This window comes from Amphiura filiformis, chromosome 5 (genome assembly GCF_039555335.1).
Source record: "Amphiura filiformis chromosome 5, Afil_fr2py, whole genome shotgun sequence".
Classification (NCBI taxonomy): Eukaryota; Metazoa; Echinodermata; class Ophiuroidea; order Amphilepidida; family Amphiuridae; genus Amphiura; species Amphiura filiformis.
This window is the reverse complement of record NC_092632.1, coordinates 23,204,655-23,221,404: the sequence shown is the minus strand read 5'-3', so window position 1 is coordinate 23,221,404 and position 16,750 is coordinate 23,204,655. Positions and strand designations below refer to the sequence as shown.

The 16,750-nt window shown below is 34.9% G+C and overlaps 1 protein-coding gene across 5 annotated transcripts in view; it reads left to right on the top strand.

Annotated features, from left to right (window-relative positions):
* LOC140152813 (77 kDa echinoderm microtubule-associated protein-like) overlaps positions 1 to 16,750 on the top strand; it is a 93,381-nt gene that overhangs the window by 38,893 nt on the left and 37,738 nt on the right. For 4 of the 5 annotated variants that reach the window (XM_072175319.1, XM_072175320.1, XM_072175317.1 and 1 more), the window contains 3 exons: positions 2,678 to 2,867; positions 6,266 to 6,340; positions 12,744 to 12,769. In XM_072175319.1, the coding sequence (XP_072031420.1) occupies positions 2,678 to 2,867; positions 6,266 to 6,340; positions 12,744 to 12,769 (291 nt within the window). The remainder of the gene's footprint in view (positions 1 to 2,677; positions 2,868 to 6,265; positions 6,341 to 12,743; positions 12,770 to 16,750) is intronic. The other variant, XM_072175318.1, reaches the window with a different exon arrangement.

The following is a 16,750-nucleotide window of genomic DNA, read 5'->3' as shown; positions in this document are numbered from 1 at the left end:
GACATGCTGTTTGTTTTTGGAAAATCCCTGATAATATCACAAGAACACAGAGAAAACAATATGCACAGCCACAGCTACATTGTACAGTGTGTAACCTGTTATGTTCAAAACATCTATTCGCATTATGTAATCTTGACTTAACTATATGATTTTCCTATTGCATGTTATGTTTAATTTTCAATTTTGTTTCAATTTCAGTTTTATTTGATCAAAGACTGCTATTATGTACACTTATGCATGCTTTATCTCATTCTCAATTTAGTATTTATATTTTATATATTTATGATATTATTTCTGTGAATAGTTTAGTGTTTTATTTGTTTTATCTCTGCATGATTTAATTAAGTTGAAGATGTCATTGTTAACCAATGTTCACACCAGGGGTCGCGCTAACCTGCGTTTCTGCGCGTACAGCGCATATTTTTAAGTTTGAGCGCATCTATTCATTTTGCATACCAGTTCAGGGGTTTTCATGCTTGGCAGAAAAATGAAAACATGTGAAAGAAAAATAAAAGCTTCGATCTCCAATATTTACGACCTGTCCAGAAATTATGTAACATAAAATGCAATAACATAAATGTTGAAGTGAAGTCGCCGTAGCATTGTAACATAATTTAAAAATAAATATAAAATATACACCTCCAGCGTAATTTAACACAGATTGTGATATTGTCTAGAATCACTGATGAGTTTTATTGCAGTACTGAATGACGACACGTACGTGAGCTGGTAATTTCTAATTCTAGGGATCGGTAAGAAATGCTTCAAGGGTGGTGTGTAGAGATATGCCAGCGGTGAAATACGAGGCCGTAGAAGAAAAAAGTGACAAAATTTGCCCTTGAATTATGTTTTATAGTCAAAATACTCCAGTAATTCAATAAATATCATGATATTTGGCCTAAACTTGAACTCACTTGCAATGAAATGTCATTTTTTATTGAGTAAATCATGGCTTTTTCACTCGTGACATGTGACTTGCAATGCTGTTGCATGGTTGAATTCTGCACTTTGCAAGTTGAACTGCATTTTATGGAATTCGCGAACTTTTATGGCATAAAGCAACACTTTTATAGCAAGTACACTGCGTGGGAACTTTATTTAAAAGCCAGATAGTTGGTAAATAGTGAGAATCATAGCGTGAAAGGGAGATCGCGTTTTTGCCAGGCCATAAACTATTTACACATCATAACCAAAATCACAAAATCTGATACTGATATATGAAACGGGCATTCAATACTTGACTAGAGAACCCCTCATTTTAGGATTTGAGCGCATATTTTTAACACTTTCAAGGGGTTCAGGGGTTCTGAGAACCCCTGGTTTTAAAACCTAGTGCTACCCCTGGTTCACACTGAGGCTGTAACGTTGCAATTTTGGTGCATTGAAAAGGATTTGGCCCAAGAGAATTTGCATTTCCAATGAGAACATTATGGCTTTTCTGCATGTTTTTTATCTGTAATTTTGCCATTTTTGAGGAAGAATAATTTAGAGCAACAACATTCTAGAGAGTGAACAGAGCTTGGATGCATGTAAGATAAAAATCTTCAAGGGCAATATGTCCTTGGGTTTGAAATCTACGAGCCCTTAGACAAGTTTTACTAGCCCTGACTTTAAATGTACTCCGATCCACTAACTGTAACAGAAACTGGTATTTAAATAACTAGACATGTCACATTTATCCTGTAGTTGACCATTTTAATGGGAGGAAGTCAGAAGGGTTTTTGGAAAGTAAAACAAGTTTTGATGCAGTTTCCAATTTTGGAACTGACGTTGTTGTGCATATTCAATAAAGGAAGTTCCGACCTCAATTCCATTTTCATTTTATCAGTCAATCAAATATTATTCCCTACAAATGAAGAGACTGTATGAACAGTAAAACATCCAGCTTGTAGCACATTAAATCAGACTGGGTGATCACGATGAGTACATTTTAATGATTTTTTCAATTTCATGAATAAATATCACATTAACAAATTACAAGCCGATATAAAAATGAATAGCAATAAATGTATTTATATGTCTGTGATATATTAATGAGCTAGACATATTGCCAAGGACATTCAATGTAATACTAAATTAGTCATTAGGCATGCTATTTTTAATATTACATGTAGTATGCACTTGCATATTTTAGATGGTATTTTTGCTATGCATCTGTTGCTTATTTTGGATGGTTTTCCCGACAACTCTCCATATTCTACTGTCCTGCATCACAAGTCCCTGGTCAGATGCTTCCAGTCCATTGTCCTGCTTTAGCATATCTACAATATTATTTACATTTTTTCATACCTAAATATTAATTTTGGCCTTTCATTGCATAGTGCAACATTTGGACATGTCTTTCTCCTTAAGTTTAAATGTTCCCTATCCTAAAGACATGTTTTTGCTTCAAAAAAAGGTAAAATTTGTGTATTGACCAGTAAGAAATCATAATTCATTCACTTCTTTATGATTTATGAAAAAAGGTAGTATTGATGGCCTACAAATGAGCCAATAAACGCTCCTTTTTGATGTTGTCCATCTTTCTTAAAGATGTACATTCTGTTGGTATTCACACTAATGACTGGCAGTACATCTGAACTTCAATTTTGGAATACAATTATGCAACTAGTTTTCCAAGTCATGTTTATGTTTTACTCATAACTTTGTATGATTTGTTTCATCTAATCCTTGTTAGGTTTCCTCAATAATTCACCTTTGCCTTCCAAGCCGTCCATGAATGATGTATCGCCTAGATCAAGATCACACAGAGTGCCTAGCACACCAGACACAAAGAGAAGAACAGCATCGTTTGGTAGCAGCTCATCGTCCAGTAATAAGATGAAGAAATGGGGGTCGCATGAAGGGTTGGGTAGTCCACAGATAGGGTAAGTGGATTCCCTCAATAACATTAAAGTCAAACACTATCAAGTAAACTCGGTAATATTAATTGAAAAGTTGATGCTAGAACTCGGGAAATAAATGTGTATCTTAGGATTTTCAGATGGAACTTTACCTGTTTGCAATGAGACGGAGTGCACCAGAATGACCTATTTGAATGTTGACCTGAAAAGGATGTGTCCAGACATAACTTAAGGTGGCTGAGTCATAACCCTAAGTTATAGTCATCATTAATGGGCAAGTTGCCTAGGCCAATCTTTCCCCAAAAATAATGTGTTCACAAGTAAGAAAAGTCATGACCGGGAAGTCTCAGAAGTGGCTTGACCAACTCTCAATTAACCTCAAGTCACTACTTTTGGTTTACATTCAAGCATAAATTAAAAGAGAATGCCGATTGTGCCCTCAATTTTTGTTACTCATGCTAATGGTAGTGGCACTTCTGAAAATCCAAAAGGATCGTTATATGCATTCAAGCTATAGTATCAATTTCACAATCTTTTAAAACAAATCGTTGAAAATAAATTACAAAGTAAAATGAATTAATGATTTTAAATTATTGTAAAATGCTATAATTTGCTGAAAGTACATTCTATTTCTAATTCTGATATATAAATTAAATTAAATTATCATGACAATTATTTTGCTGTGTATAATAATACTTCTATCTTCTATCTGACTTGGCTAAATTCTTTCATATGTATATAATTCCATGCAGTTCTGATTAACCCTTCTGTCTACCCATTGTTTTCTTTCTTTTGTCTTACATGTCAAGCAATTATTTTGTCCAAACTTGTGTGCAATTTCCCATAAAATTTGATTTCCTACTTGTAGTTGTCCATCATGATTTTGTTTGCACCCCGCTGTATACTGTTTTTGTGTACTGTAGCATGTACTGCTTTCCCAAAGAATGAAAGCCTGTTATGCAATAAATGTTGTAAAATGCGTAATTGTTTTTGGAAAAAAAGGGGGACATTGACAAAGAGTACCTAAAACCTCCTGCTATGGTAAGAAAACACATGACAAGAACTGTGCATATCTCTAGTATCATTAGACTTTGTATCATCTATGCATTACAGTACAACAGGAAATTATAATACAGAGATATGCCAGATCACATTGATATTGACAAAACAGAAGCAACATGAAAAGTAACATAATCATAAACAGAAGCAACATGAAAAGTAACATAACCATAAACAGAAGCAACATGAAATGTAACATAATAATCTTCCAGATACACTTTTCAGGAAGTGGATTATTGTATTCACAGTTGATGGAGCTTGATAATTCTTTAAATCAGGTCAAATGGTGAAAAAACAAAGAAAGAGACAAAAACAGAACCTCCAATTTGTTTTGCCCACTTGGACAATAGTACCAATATTTTATAGATCTCTGACCCACTGAACATTATGACAATCACTTCAATTCCTCAGAAAATTCACACTTTTGGCTTTCTAAAATGGTTGAGGTGGTCTTTGTCATACATGTATACAGACATCAAATCAGCAATTCAGATGCTACACTGCACTTCCATAGTGTACAATGTTCTGTTATACTAGCTTAGTAGCTTTACACATTCAGTTTTGTCCTTCATGAAAAGAACATCACATTATTAACCTCAAGTAAGCAAGAAGCTGTCAACTTCGCAAGAGCAACCCTAACCACATTCTTTCTTGCCTCTTTCACTGATAACCAATAACCAAAAGCACCTTTCTTAACCACAAAGGTTTCTTCCATGAAGGACAGTCAGTAGGCAATCATGAAAACACCAAACAAAATAAACACACTTGCAGAAAATAGGCCTATGTAAAACCAAATAAAACCATTGATGATGCCTCTTTCATAACTAGGCCTGTTGCATGCAAACGTTACAAAACATGATTTGCAAAATGTGCTGGGACCTTGTAGACTTGACTATGTGCAATGTATTTAATAGTCATCGACGAACTTCAGATGTTGCTAATGACTTTGAATGTGGTAAAGATTTCATTTCACTTGACAAGAGAATAGAGTTTTGTGGCAGTGTGTCTTTGGACTGAAGGATCATGTGAAATATCTATGATAACAAGTTATTTGATGGTTATTTAAGACTTGTTTTTGCATTCAGGAATTATGTACTTAAAAATAGCAGTAATTATAATGGCAGACTATATTCTGGACAGCTTCAAAGGCAGTGGCTTTTGAAACACAGTAGCCAGTGTAAAGCCAGTAGCTCAAGCGGGAGCTCATATGGATATGAGGAATGCCCCTTTAAAAAGCAAAGTTGCAGATTGGTGTTGTTGCACAGTCTACCTATGCAGCCTCCGCTGTGTGGAATGTAAACAGGTTAGTCTAGTGGCAGACTCAAAGTTAGTGGAGCTCATTATACAAACAAACAACTACAACTTCCTTTCTGGGTCATACCAGTAGAGGGCAGGCTTTGGTGTGCCCTGTTATTTCCTCTTCTGCTGGGTAGTTTTGGTTGATCATGTGATCAGAGGAAGTCAAGGCCATTAGAGTACTGCACAGCTCAATGCTGTACTATTCCGAGGGTGTGGTATTGTGTGAGTGCAAAGGCTTGTGTTGTGTTGCTGTTGTTGGAGCGTGGGACGTGAGCAAGCGTGCAGGTCGATTGGTTGGCGGGTCTTTTCAGGCTCTTGGGCCATTTTGATCTGGCACAAACTGGTGGTAGAGCTGTGGGTTATTTCCCAGCTGAGGTGTGGAGCATTATTAGGAGTGTATACTGAATGGTTTGAGGAAAAATTCAACACATCTGTGAAACAAGTTGTGTGGATATCATAATTGTTTTGGATATCAATCTATAGCGGAGTACAACCATGAGCAGCAAGGCTTCACCAAGAAGGTCTGCAACTCCACGTTCTGCTGGGGCAGCTAGGAGTGGAGCAAAACGTCCTGGAACTGCCGGCAAAGGCCGTCCAAGTACCGGACGAAAGTAAGTAAATTGGTGAAATATTATAATGCAAGTTGTCTCTTTTCTGCATGTCAGCAGGAGGGAGGTACATCCAGTGTACAGCAAATCTGTGCACAGCACACAAATGGTGTTTTGTGTGGGTTAATTTTAACATACAGTCACACAGTACATATCCAGGGCATACATTGTATTTTTCTACATAAAATTTTCAAAGATGGCAGCCAACCCACACAACCAAAATTGTGACCATTTTCTAAACCAAAGCAGGTGGTTTTTAAGGCACATGGGGAAGTTAGTTTGTCCTTGACCTCATCTGACATTATTGTAAGGCCATATTACAATGGCTGCAATGTGTTTGTGATTTCCCTTTATGTGTACTGTGTAGCATTGAATATGGTACAGCCCTAGAGCCATTATTTTAGTAATGGCCATAAGTACTTAGCAAAAGAAGGCCAACATCTTTTGTTTTTCCAGTGGACCTAGAAAAAGTTCCTCAATGACAAACATCAGTAATCATAATCTTAGACAACGGAGAAACTCAGATAATTGGTAAGTTGGTAAAGAGAGATTGGTGCCATTTTAAAAAATGGTACAGGCTGCCAATGATCCAGTGCTGGAAGAATTTGATATGATTGGTAAGATTTAGAGACTGTGGTTGTTAAAATTAGATTGTGTAATTGACAATTGTATGTTTAAATGTTTTCATATAGGGGGCCTATTTTTTATAAAAACATATAAATACATATGCAACTCCTTTGATTTTCAGTTTTATTGTTTAAACATGAAATTCAATTTTATTTTCTCCAGATATTTAATGAGAATTTAATATTAAAATATAAAGCTAGTTTTCTAAAAAGCAAAATTACACACTTATATTGTAACATTTTCTAATACGGATTATTTACGGATGATAATTAGGTATTAATAGACAGAGTGCAATTTTTTGGTCACCCCTGTGTTTTTTGGGGGGTGGGGGTTTTCTCCAAAAACAAAGGTAACCAATTTATTTTTATACCAAATTCATACCTTCTTAGAATTGATTTTAAGGTCATGGGCAAAACGATAAATAGCCTTGCACTGAACAAATTTAAACATTGATAAATAGTGCTGTGCTGACCACATATATACAGTATATATGCATATAAAACCTCTCAAGGCAATATAATACTGGACATGTTGAAAGCAAATAACTACCAAGCCGGCCATGTCACTAAGAGCCAAATGGTATCATGTCAAGGGCTCAGTTCATTAACCTCAATTCAAAAATGATAACTCATATTGGCCTCATATCGTAAAGTATGAGTTTTTGTACCAAATCCATTTAGAAGTCACTTTGTGAGTGTATAAATATATGGGGGTTAAGGAATTGTGCCTTGCAGATAGTGCTGCTTGTTTGAGATCCTAGTGTAAGATATGTCGTCTATAGAGGACACTGATTTCATAAGCCAGAATCTTACTATGTAATACGCATCCTTCTCAATCAGTGCGCGTGGCTGGTTTGTATTAGGATAGTCAAGTAAAAATCAATACCAATAGGTCATTAGTAATATTACCATGTTACTTCGCTTGAGAGGATATAATTGACAGAGCTATGATGCTATACATACAATTTGAAATTACTGCAATGTTATGCTGATCATTTACATTTGTAAAGTAATCCAATTAAACAGAATGGTACGGTAATCTCGTATATATGGTATTTGATCTTGCCTAGATATGCTTCTTTTTAACCTGGGGATGTGAATTATTTTATAGACCCTGGTATAAGTGACCATGGCTATTGAACTGTGTGTGAAGAGAACGCTTTCAAATGAAATGGTTAAAATGGAGGTTAAATGTTTTGCATAATCAACTTAATTATTTAAGTACTAGGCGGTTACCCGTATTTGGCGGTTCTCGGCTGTCGCGATTACCTGGCTGATGGTGACTGTACTCACCAAGTTTTATGCCCATAGGACATTTTTTTACTAATTTGACCTCAGATGACCCTTTGTGACCTCGAACTGACCTTCCAAAATTTGGCTCTAAATGTTGACTGTACCCACCACGTTTCATGCCCATACGACAGTTTTTAGTAATTTGACCTTGGATGACCCCAACATGACCGTCCAAAAATTTTATTCTAAAAGTTGACTGTACCCACCAAGTTTCATGCCCATACAACATTTGTTACTAATTTGACCTCAGATGACCCCTGGGTGACCCCCAAATGACCGTCCAAAAATTTGACTCTACCAAGTTTCATGCCTATATGACATTTTTTACTATTTTGACCTCAGATGACCCTGGGTGACCCCGGATGACCCCAAAATGACCGTTCAAAAATGTGACTCTAAAAGTTGACTGTACCCACCAAGTTTCATGCCCATACGACAGTTTTTACTAATTTGACCTCAGATGACCCCTGGATGACCTCGAGTGATCTTGGCCCACTTACCGAAACAAACTTGTTCTGTCTGAGGTCCAGATGCACCCACCCACCAAGTTTGAGGAACGTGCGACCCCTAGTCTCCGAGAAAATAGGCGGAAAACAGTTGTTACTAATTTGACCTCAGATGACCCCTGGGTGACCTTGAACCACTAACCAATACAAACTTGTTCCGTCTTAGGTCAAGATGCACCTACCCACCAAGTTGCATGCCCGTATGACAGTTTTTACTAATTTGACCCCTAGATGACCTCTGGTGACCTTGACCCACTAACCAATACAAACTTGTTCTGTCCCGGGTCAAAGCGCACCCACTCGTCAAGTTTGAGAGCGTACGACCCCCAGTCTCCGAGAAAAACAGTTTTTACTAATTTGACCCCTGGATGACCTCGGGTGACCTTGACCCACTAACCAATACAAACTTGTTCTGTGTGGGGTCAAGCTGCACCCACCCACCAAGTTTGAGGAACGTCGACCCTAGTCTCCGAGAAAATAGGCGGACAGACAGACAGACACACAGATAGACGATGCGTATTATTATATAGATAGCACTGTTGCACATTTTCTCATCATACACTGAAAAAAACAGCATCCAGGGGTAGATGGTAAAAAAGTAGCAATCACATACTGCTTTCAGAATAAATATAATGGCAGGTATTGTAAAATAAAGTACCTCTACTATTTTAACAACACATTGATGAGAAGATGGGAATTGGTTTACATTTTATAGAATCAGATGGAAATAAATATGGCGCCCCTTGAAGATGTTTAAATCAAAACTACCAAGACTCACACGAGGTTTACCTAGGATGTTTTGCTTTAAACATGTTCAGGGGCTAATGACTGCCCAATGAAATGAACCATCCTGGGAGGTTATAATTAGCGAAAAAAGAATAGCTTGCACGCAATTGGGTGCAGCACTTACGCTAGTTGCATGTTGCGTAATGTGTCATTAATGCACGCTTTATTGATACACGCAATAACCAAAACTGAATAATTTTCGCTAATTATAAACCGGACAAACTAAGAGGAGGTGGTTGTCATTTAGTATTTTTTTAAGTCTAATCTGATTGGTTCAAATTGGAAAATTGTTTCCACTTTACATTTTGTAGAGAATTGGTATCGTTGCATGTTGGTTTGACACCATTTGCATGTATTAACATCCTATTCATGGCACCCTAAAACCTAATAATGCACTGTCTCCATAACATCCTCGTTGCAACTAATTCATTCACCATTTCTATGTCTGGTTTGCCTAATATCCACACATGCCATTTCCGTTATCACTGAAACCAAAATTTATCTTTCCTTAACAACTAGATAATATTTAGAATCAAAACTAACACATAATGCTGGTTGATATTATATCATTGTTAAAACATATCCAGTGACCTATTACGTTTCATAATTTTATTTCATTCATATTAAATTATATTGAATATGATATACTGCAAAATAGTTTATTACAATATCCATTTAATTAATGATATTCAAAAAAAAAAAATCTTTCCTTAACTTTAAAATATAGGTCTACATCAAAACTAAGTCAAAGTGTTAGTTAGTGCATATATCAGTTTTGATAAGTAAGGTGTTACTTTCCATTCTGATTATGTTCATACTACAAAACATTTTGTTGAATCGGTGCAAGAACGTCTTAAGTGACATTTTGGGCCAAATTGAAAATTAATTAAAATTAATTGATAAATTCAATAATGTGTCTCCTGTGAAATGACAAAAATGCAAATATGACGTTCTTTCACCAACATGACGATGTTCATATTTGTAACATGATGATCATCATTCATCAAGCTACTAGTATACCTGAATATTTGTATTAGACAAAATACCTTTTTGACACCAGGAAAGAAATTGTGATTTGAACCTCCCTGTTGATTAAGCCAAAACCGTTCACCTTATTTTGGTAGTGCTTTGTTCATTAGAATCATCAATAATGGCAGACACTAATTATGCATATATCGACTCATAATTGCTGCCTATTACTAGTGGTAATTTATTGATTCATAATCATTATTTTCTCTTACCAGACAATTATAATTTATTCATATTTGCCTGCATGATACATTTTGCTTACATTTCCCGCCAGAGCTCGTTCTGCTTATCTGTTGCTGCAATTGACAAGAACGTTTGTCATAATCGAAACTATTGCATGGTTTGAATCATTTATTTGCATGCGTTATAATTATCACTGTAGTATTATCATGAGTTCAAGGGGCATTGAGAGAATCAACATTATATGTTGACATAGGTGTAAGAGTATTATCACGCATCTACAGGTGCAGTACATGAAACGTCCCACATGGTTGTTGAATTTGGAAACTTGACCTGGGAAACGTGACTAACCTTCTTTGAATGTGATTGGAGGTGTTGGAACATGTTAAGAATTGTATGATATTGTTCATACTTCCTGCTAAAATTATTTCACAGAAATTTGATTTTGATTTCATATAGTTGTACGTGAAACTTTAAATTGATAACGAGAAAATATGGTTGTTGTGTTGGTTTTTGCAAGTTTGATCAGCCCAAACTCCTAATGTTATTTTAGCAAAAATTTGACCTTGTTGACCTTTGATGTGTGCAGTGAAGAAGGAAACATGCATGTGACATTTTTGCCCAGTTGATTCATTGAATGTGTGAAAAACAAACAATTATTAATAGCATTTTAGAGAGCTACGAAAGATATGACATATTTGGCAGGAAACATGTCCAGTACGATGAGTACCCAATGAAGCGTCAATTAGTTGACCTATTGACCTCAGATTAGATTACAACTGATTGGCAGCAAATTTCAAATCAAAATAGTAACTAGTAAACAAATACTATGTTTTGACAGAACCTAACTTATCAGTCAATGAGAATCCATGCGTATGTTAAAGAGTTCTCTGAAAAGTGAACAAATAAAAGGTTTTTAAAACCAAATAGAAAGGATCAATCAGATTGATCATTGGTGCAATATACGTGCTTGTTTGGCTGTGATTGCGACTGCCAACTGATACTTTGGTGAAAGAATTTAGTTTGAGATTTGTGTCATCAAAAAAGAAATTCATCAGTTCATGTAGTATGTAGGCTAAATCAATCATTTAATTTGAGACTTAATAAGAACAAATGTTTGAATAGAAAAATGTACAAAATGACAAATAGAGTTAAACAGACCTGCTTTATCCATGAAGTGTTTCATCTAGACAGAATTGGGTTGGTCCTAGACTTTTTTGAAATCAAGCCTTTACCAATACCAAAGTAAACACGGAAGGTTGAAGGTAATGTTTGCTATTCATGTGTAATCACTTCAACCTATTTTGTATATTGTATATTTACTTGAACCTTTTGAAATTGACATACATATAATATGTGAGAAAAGTTTTGGATTTTGCACATGTATGGGACCATAATGAGAATGAGATTTACTATGTGTACATTTTGTATAAATGTATAACTATAAATCATGTTGCAGTCCTAGCCTGCACATGATTTATGGTGAAAATGTACCATAGCTGTTTTGTGATTTAAATGGCTTGGTATTTAAACATTATTTACAAAGTCCTGCTTCTGCCTAAATAGGTGCATCCCTCCAATGTGGAGTATTATCGCACCATTCTGCGTTGTTGAAGACATTGGGCCGTTTATATATTTTACCAGGATTTTTCCAAAATAACCGCAGATGAAATTGTTTGCAATACTATCATATATTAATTAAGTAGGGTTTCCGTATAATTTTAGGAAAGATACAGATCAGGATCAAATCAGAATACTGTGTACCAAGTGACATCAATGTAAACCAAATGTTGAAATTTAATCCTGAAACCTTAACCTATAATATCCCTATATAATCACCAGTAAATATCCCTCCCAGCATGTGCTTCCAAAATCAAATCTTGTGTTAGTCTATGGCTCATTATGTGTATCTTTACCATATGGAATATCATATGTCCATAATCACGGTTGATATTAATATTATGGTTCCCTGCTATTAAAACTCATTTGCAGGGTATTATTTCTAACACTAATCACTCATAAGGAGAGATATATATACATTTGTTATCATGGTTTATGAAGAAAATATTTATTGATATGTATTTAATAGAAATAGATAAGAGAACAAAATATTCATTGAATGAAGATGGTTTTGAGCTGTGGCCTTTCACACTACTGGCAAAGTCCATTATCATGATTATTAGATTATGTTTTACTGTGTACGATGTTATTTTTGCATAGGTTTTTATTTTTGCAAAATTTCACATTGTGGACTTCGTGACAATAACACACAAATCCACAATTTTTGATATAGACTTCTTTACATTATACTTGATAAATACTGTTCAATAAACAAATCAAATAATTTTTCAAAAACATAAAAATTGGTAATATTTGTGTAGGCAAAAATAACACGGCATACAGTTTGTGGCCAGAGGGGACATGCTTGCACGCATTCCCCGATTGAGATGTGTTTCTGATACCAATGCAAAATTACTCATCACAATCTTTTATTATTTTCTTCCTACATTGCAGGAGTAAGGAACCCCAGTATAATGTGGGTAAGTTGTCTGTAATTGTTTTTGAAATGTTCTAATTTTATAAATGCATATTTTGAAAAAATTAAGGTTTAAAAAAGATTCAGGCTGTATCCAAATGATCAGTAACTATGTTTCCAATGACTAAGACATGTAAATGTTATTACAATTATGATGAATAAACACAACAAACGAGATGGAATTACTGCCGGATCTGTACAGATGCGTATCCGATGCATATCCAAAAATGTTGTTGTTTGAAAACGGCTTTGTTTGAACTTCGGTTTAATGGTCTTTTCAAAATATATTAAAAACTGATGGGTACCAATCATTTTGATGCAGCCTGTATATCATTCTGTAATATCAGGCAAATCTATTGCATTCATGTTCTATGTGATTTTTGCCACTGATATGTAGATGAATTTTAAGCTGCCAAAACGTTTGACAGTGCAGCTTGAGCAAAAAATCACATCTTCAATCAGTGGGAAAAAATACAAGAATTTACGCATACTGGCCTTCCTTTTCTTTTTGTGCATCATACAAGACGTACGTACGTACTGAACATAAACAGGTCTGTTCTTGCAAAGAACCTTTAGGATCTCTGGTTCTTGTAACCAAATTATTCTAGCTAGATAGTGCTCGCCAAGCATAGAAATTGCCATGACATCATAAACTATATAGCGGGATATATTAGAGGGAATAATTTGTTATATATTTTACAACTATGAACAGTTTTGTGCTTTGTTTTATTTAGCGTTTCATAGTGCTGCACATTAACCCTATAGTTTATTAACCCTATGGTTGAAAAACATTTCCTTAGGATTCAAAATTTTCGGTTTTGAATTTTGCCTGAAAATAGTAGACTCAACAAAAATGTCCCTTATACAGAACATGAATATTGGCAAGCTACAGCAGGTACTGTGTTTATGCTGTTCATGGCAGTGACCTGTACCAATTTAAATTGTCACAGCTACTTTCATTCACACAGATTTAGTGTACTTTTTTTGTGGAAATTTTTCTTGCAAATTAAGCTTTAGTAGTAAGCATTCACAGCAAATTCTATTAGTTTCATCAGATAAAAGCGCAATCAAAATTTAAAAACTTGTGCTTGTGAAACCGAGCTGTTTTACTGTATTTGAGACCTTCCTCACATACATTTTGTCCCTTGCATCTTATCAGGTGTAATCAAATTGTAAATCGGTCATTTAAGAATTACCAGGCACTTTGGGGGCTTTTATTTGTGGTTGGGTTGGATAGGATGAGCAGTGAGCAATAAAAGAGCAATTCACATCTAACTTGCCTGAAATTGCTAATATATGAATGTATGTTGATTGAAAAAGTGCTTTTAGCCACAAAAGTACTGCATAAACAAACAAAAAATGGCATAAAATGCTGCAATTCACCTCAGTATTCATGGTATATATTATCCGATTTGCATTGCCATAAAAATCATGTGCATGTATGTTGGCAAATGAGAAATTGGTTTTAAAAATATGTGCAATTCGCATCTTACTTCCCAGTAATAGCTATATAGGCTTAATATAATATTTCTTTACTAAGTAGAACTAAAACAATTGCCTTTAGTATTAGTAAGAAAAATATCATACGTAACGAAGATTTATGCATCTCAATAATATAATTATCCGTATGTGTGTAGCCTGTGTGTGAACATTTCCATAAATAAAAACTTATATTTGGCAAAACAATATGATTTGTGTTTCCCCCTCTGCTGTCTTTGTACCATACTCGTGCATGTTCATACAGTGATATCATAAGTTGTATATCTGTATTTGTGTGTGTATTATCATGCCTTTGGATACTATCCTGTGATGTATCCTTATATCTTACATCTGTATGTAACCTGTTTCATGTCTACCCTTGCAATCCATACATGTTGAATGATGTTGCTCCATTATTGTGCTGTGTATATAGCTGGTGGTAAGTTTGATTTGATGCTCAGAAGTATTGCCTGGCTTGTCATCTTTGCATGGAAATAAAATAACATTAATATGAATACTAACTAACAATAACAATTAATATGCTGTTTTACACAAACAGTTTATATCTGATCCAAGCGGCCTCATGTTAGACATTTTTATGACAAAATCAGCAAACACACTCTAAAATATTAAACATTTCTTGGGGAAAAAGTGAATGTATCTTTGCAACCAAGTTTAGCAGACCGGTAGGGTCATCAGCACTTGAAAGTGTATTTTCAAGACAAGATATTGATGATTGCAGCTCAGATTTCATAATGGCATTAGATGGAGTGGGAAGTTCGTATCAAGTCACAGTTTAGCTAAATACACTGGAAGCAATGGTTGAAATCTGGGTCATGATGGATGATGGATTCAAGCTATAGCTTCTTTATTTTAATCAGGCAAAATATTCTGTAGGGCCTTTGAGGCCTTCCCCAGTTCCATTGCCCTACAAATTGGGTTCAATATTGCAATCAGTTGTTCCCCTCTCTCCCATTTACTTGTAAACTGTAGGAGGAATGGAATGCAGGAGTTAGGAAATGAACAAGTACTTAGGTCAAAAGGTCAATTTACTACATGTTTGTGGCCCGGGTTTGTGGGCTGCTGCAGGTATTGGTGAAGGGTTGCAAAATGAGGTCTCAAACTTGAAGATGGTTCCTGATCTTTCATTCAAATAAGATCAAGAAAATGATAGCTGAGATGATTTGATTTAAAGGTTCAAAGGTCATTTTGAAATGATCTCACAATCCATTAACATACAGAAGTGTTATGATATTGATACTCTATAAACACATGTAATACCTTCAATTCATGGGGATTCAGTAGTTTCCAATCAAGCACAATTCATGGAAATGTGGTGCAGATTTGTCCAAAATGTGCACAATTTTGCTTGCTAATATGATGTCATATGATTAGAAACATGTTAATTGTTGTATAAATGGCTCACTGTGATTAGAATCATTATTGAATTTGGGATGCAACAATCCAGTGAAACAATAATTGTTGGCAAAATATTGATTACCATAGTGATTATACACACCTGTAGGTAGAATGGCTATGTATAATGGCAGGTCAGTGATGAGTGCTTCTTGATGCACAAAATCTATTTATAAAAAAAACACTATCTTTGCCTGGATTTTTAACCAGCACGGTGATAAAACTGACCTTCTATGTTAAAATTGATCTTGATTTTATCATTGCGTGGATGCATTTTGATGGATGCAAATTTCCAAGCAAAAACTGGATGTGATTTAGTTGTTGATCTAGAAGCAATTCTCAAATGATGTACAGTAGCACACCTCCCCTCCCCAAGAACTCTTCACATCACCAGTCTTTGATTCAATTCCCAGTTGTACAATAGCTTATGCAGTAGGAATATATTCCTGACTCTTGTGTCATTTTGACTGCATGAATTTATAACCACTCATAATTTCATATGGAATACTGATTGCCATCATGCCATGGTCTTTGAGTCATTTTGTAACCAATGTTAGTAAGTGGTATTATAAAATACATGATGTACATGCACCTGCTCCAAAGCTGCATAGGTGGGGTACAATTTGGAACTGAAATAATAACATTAGGATATTTTTAACACAACTAACATGGTTTTAAATGGATTAAATCACTGTACTAATGGTGCACATTTGCTTTATGCTTTTGTTATAATTATATATATAATAATAAACAAGAAATTTTACATTTTACAAAATATTACATTATATCAATTTTGCCTGAGGCACAAACAAATAATGCCGCACTTTTAACATAAGTTACACTAATTAATTAATTCAACTAATTAATGTATCATTTTATTTGAATTACTAATTTACTTTATTTCATTATAACCAGATTCAAATTCAAACATGATTATAAATGTTTACATAATTAATATTAATAATTTACATGTCAAATCAATTCTCACTAATATGTTACTACATTATAGATTTCATTTCAATAAGTTTTAGGCCTATAATATATATAGCAATTGTGTTTTTCACAGGCCTTGATGACACAGTCCAGTCCA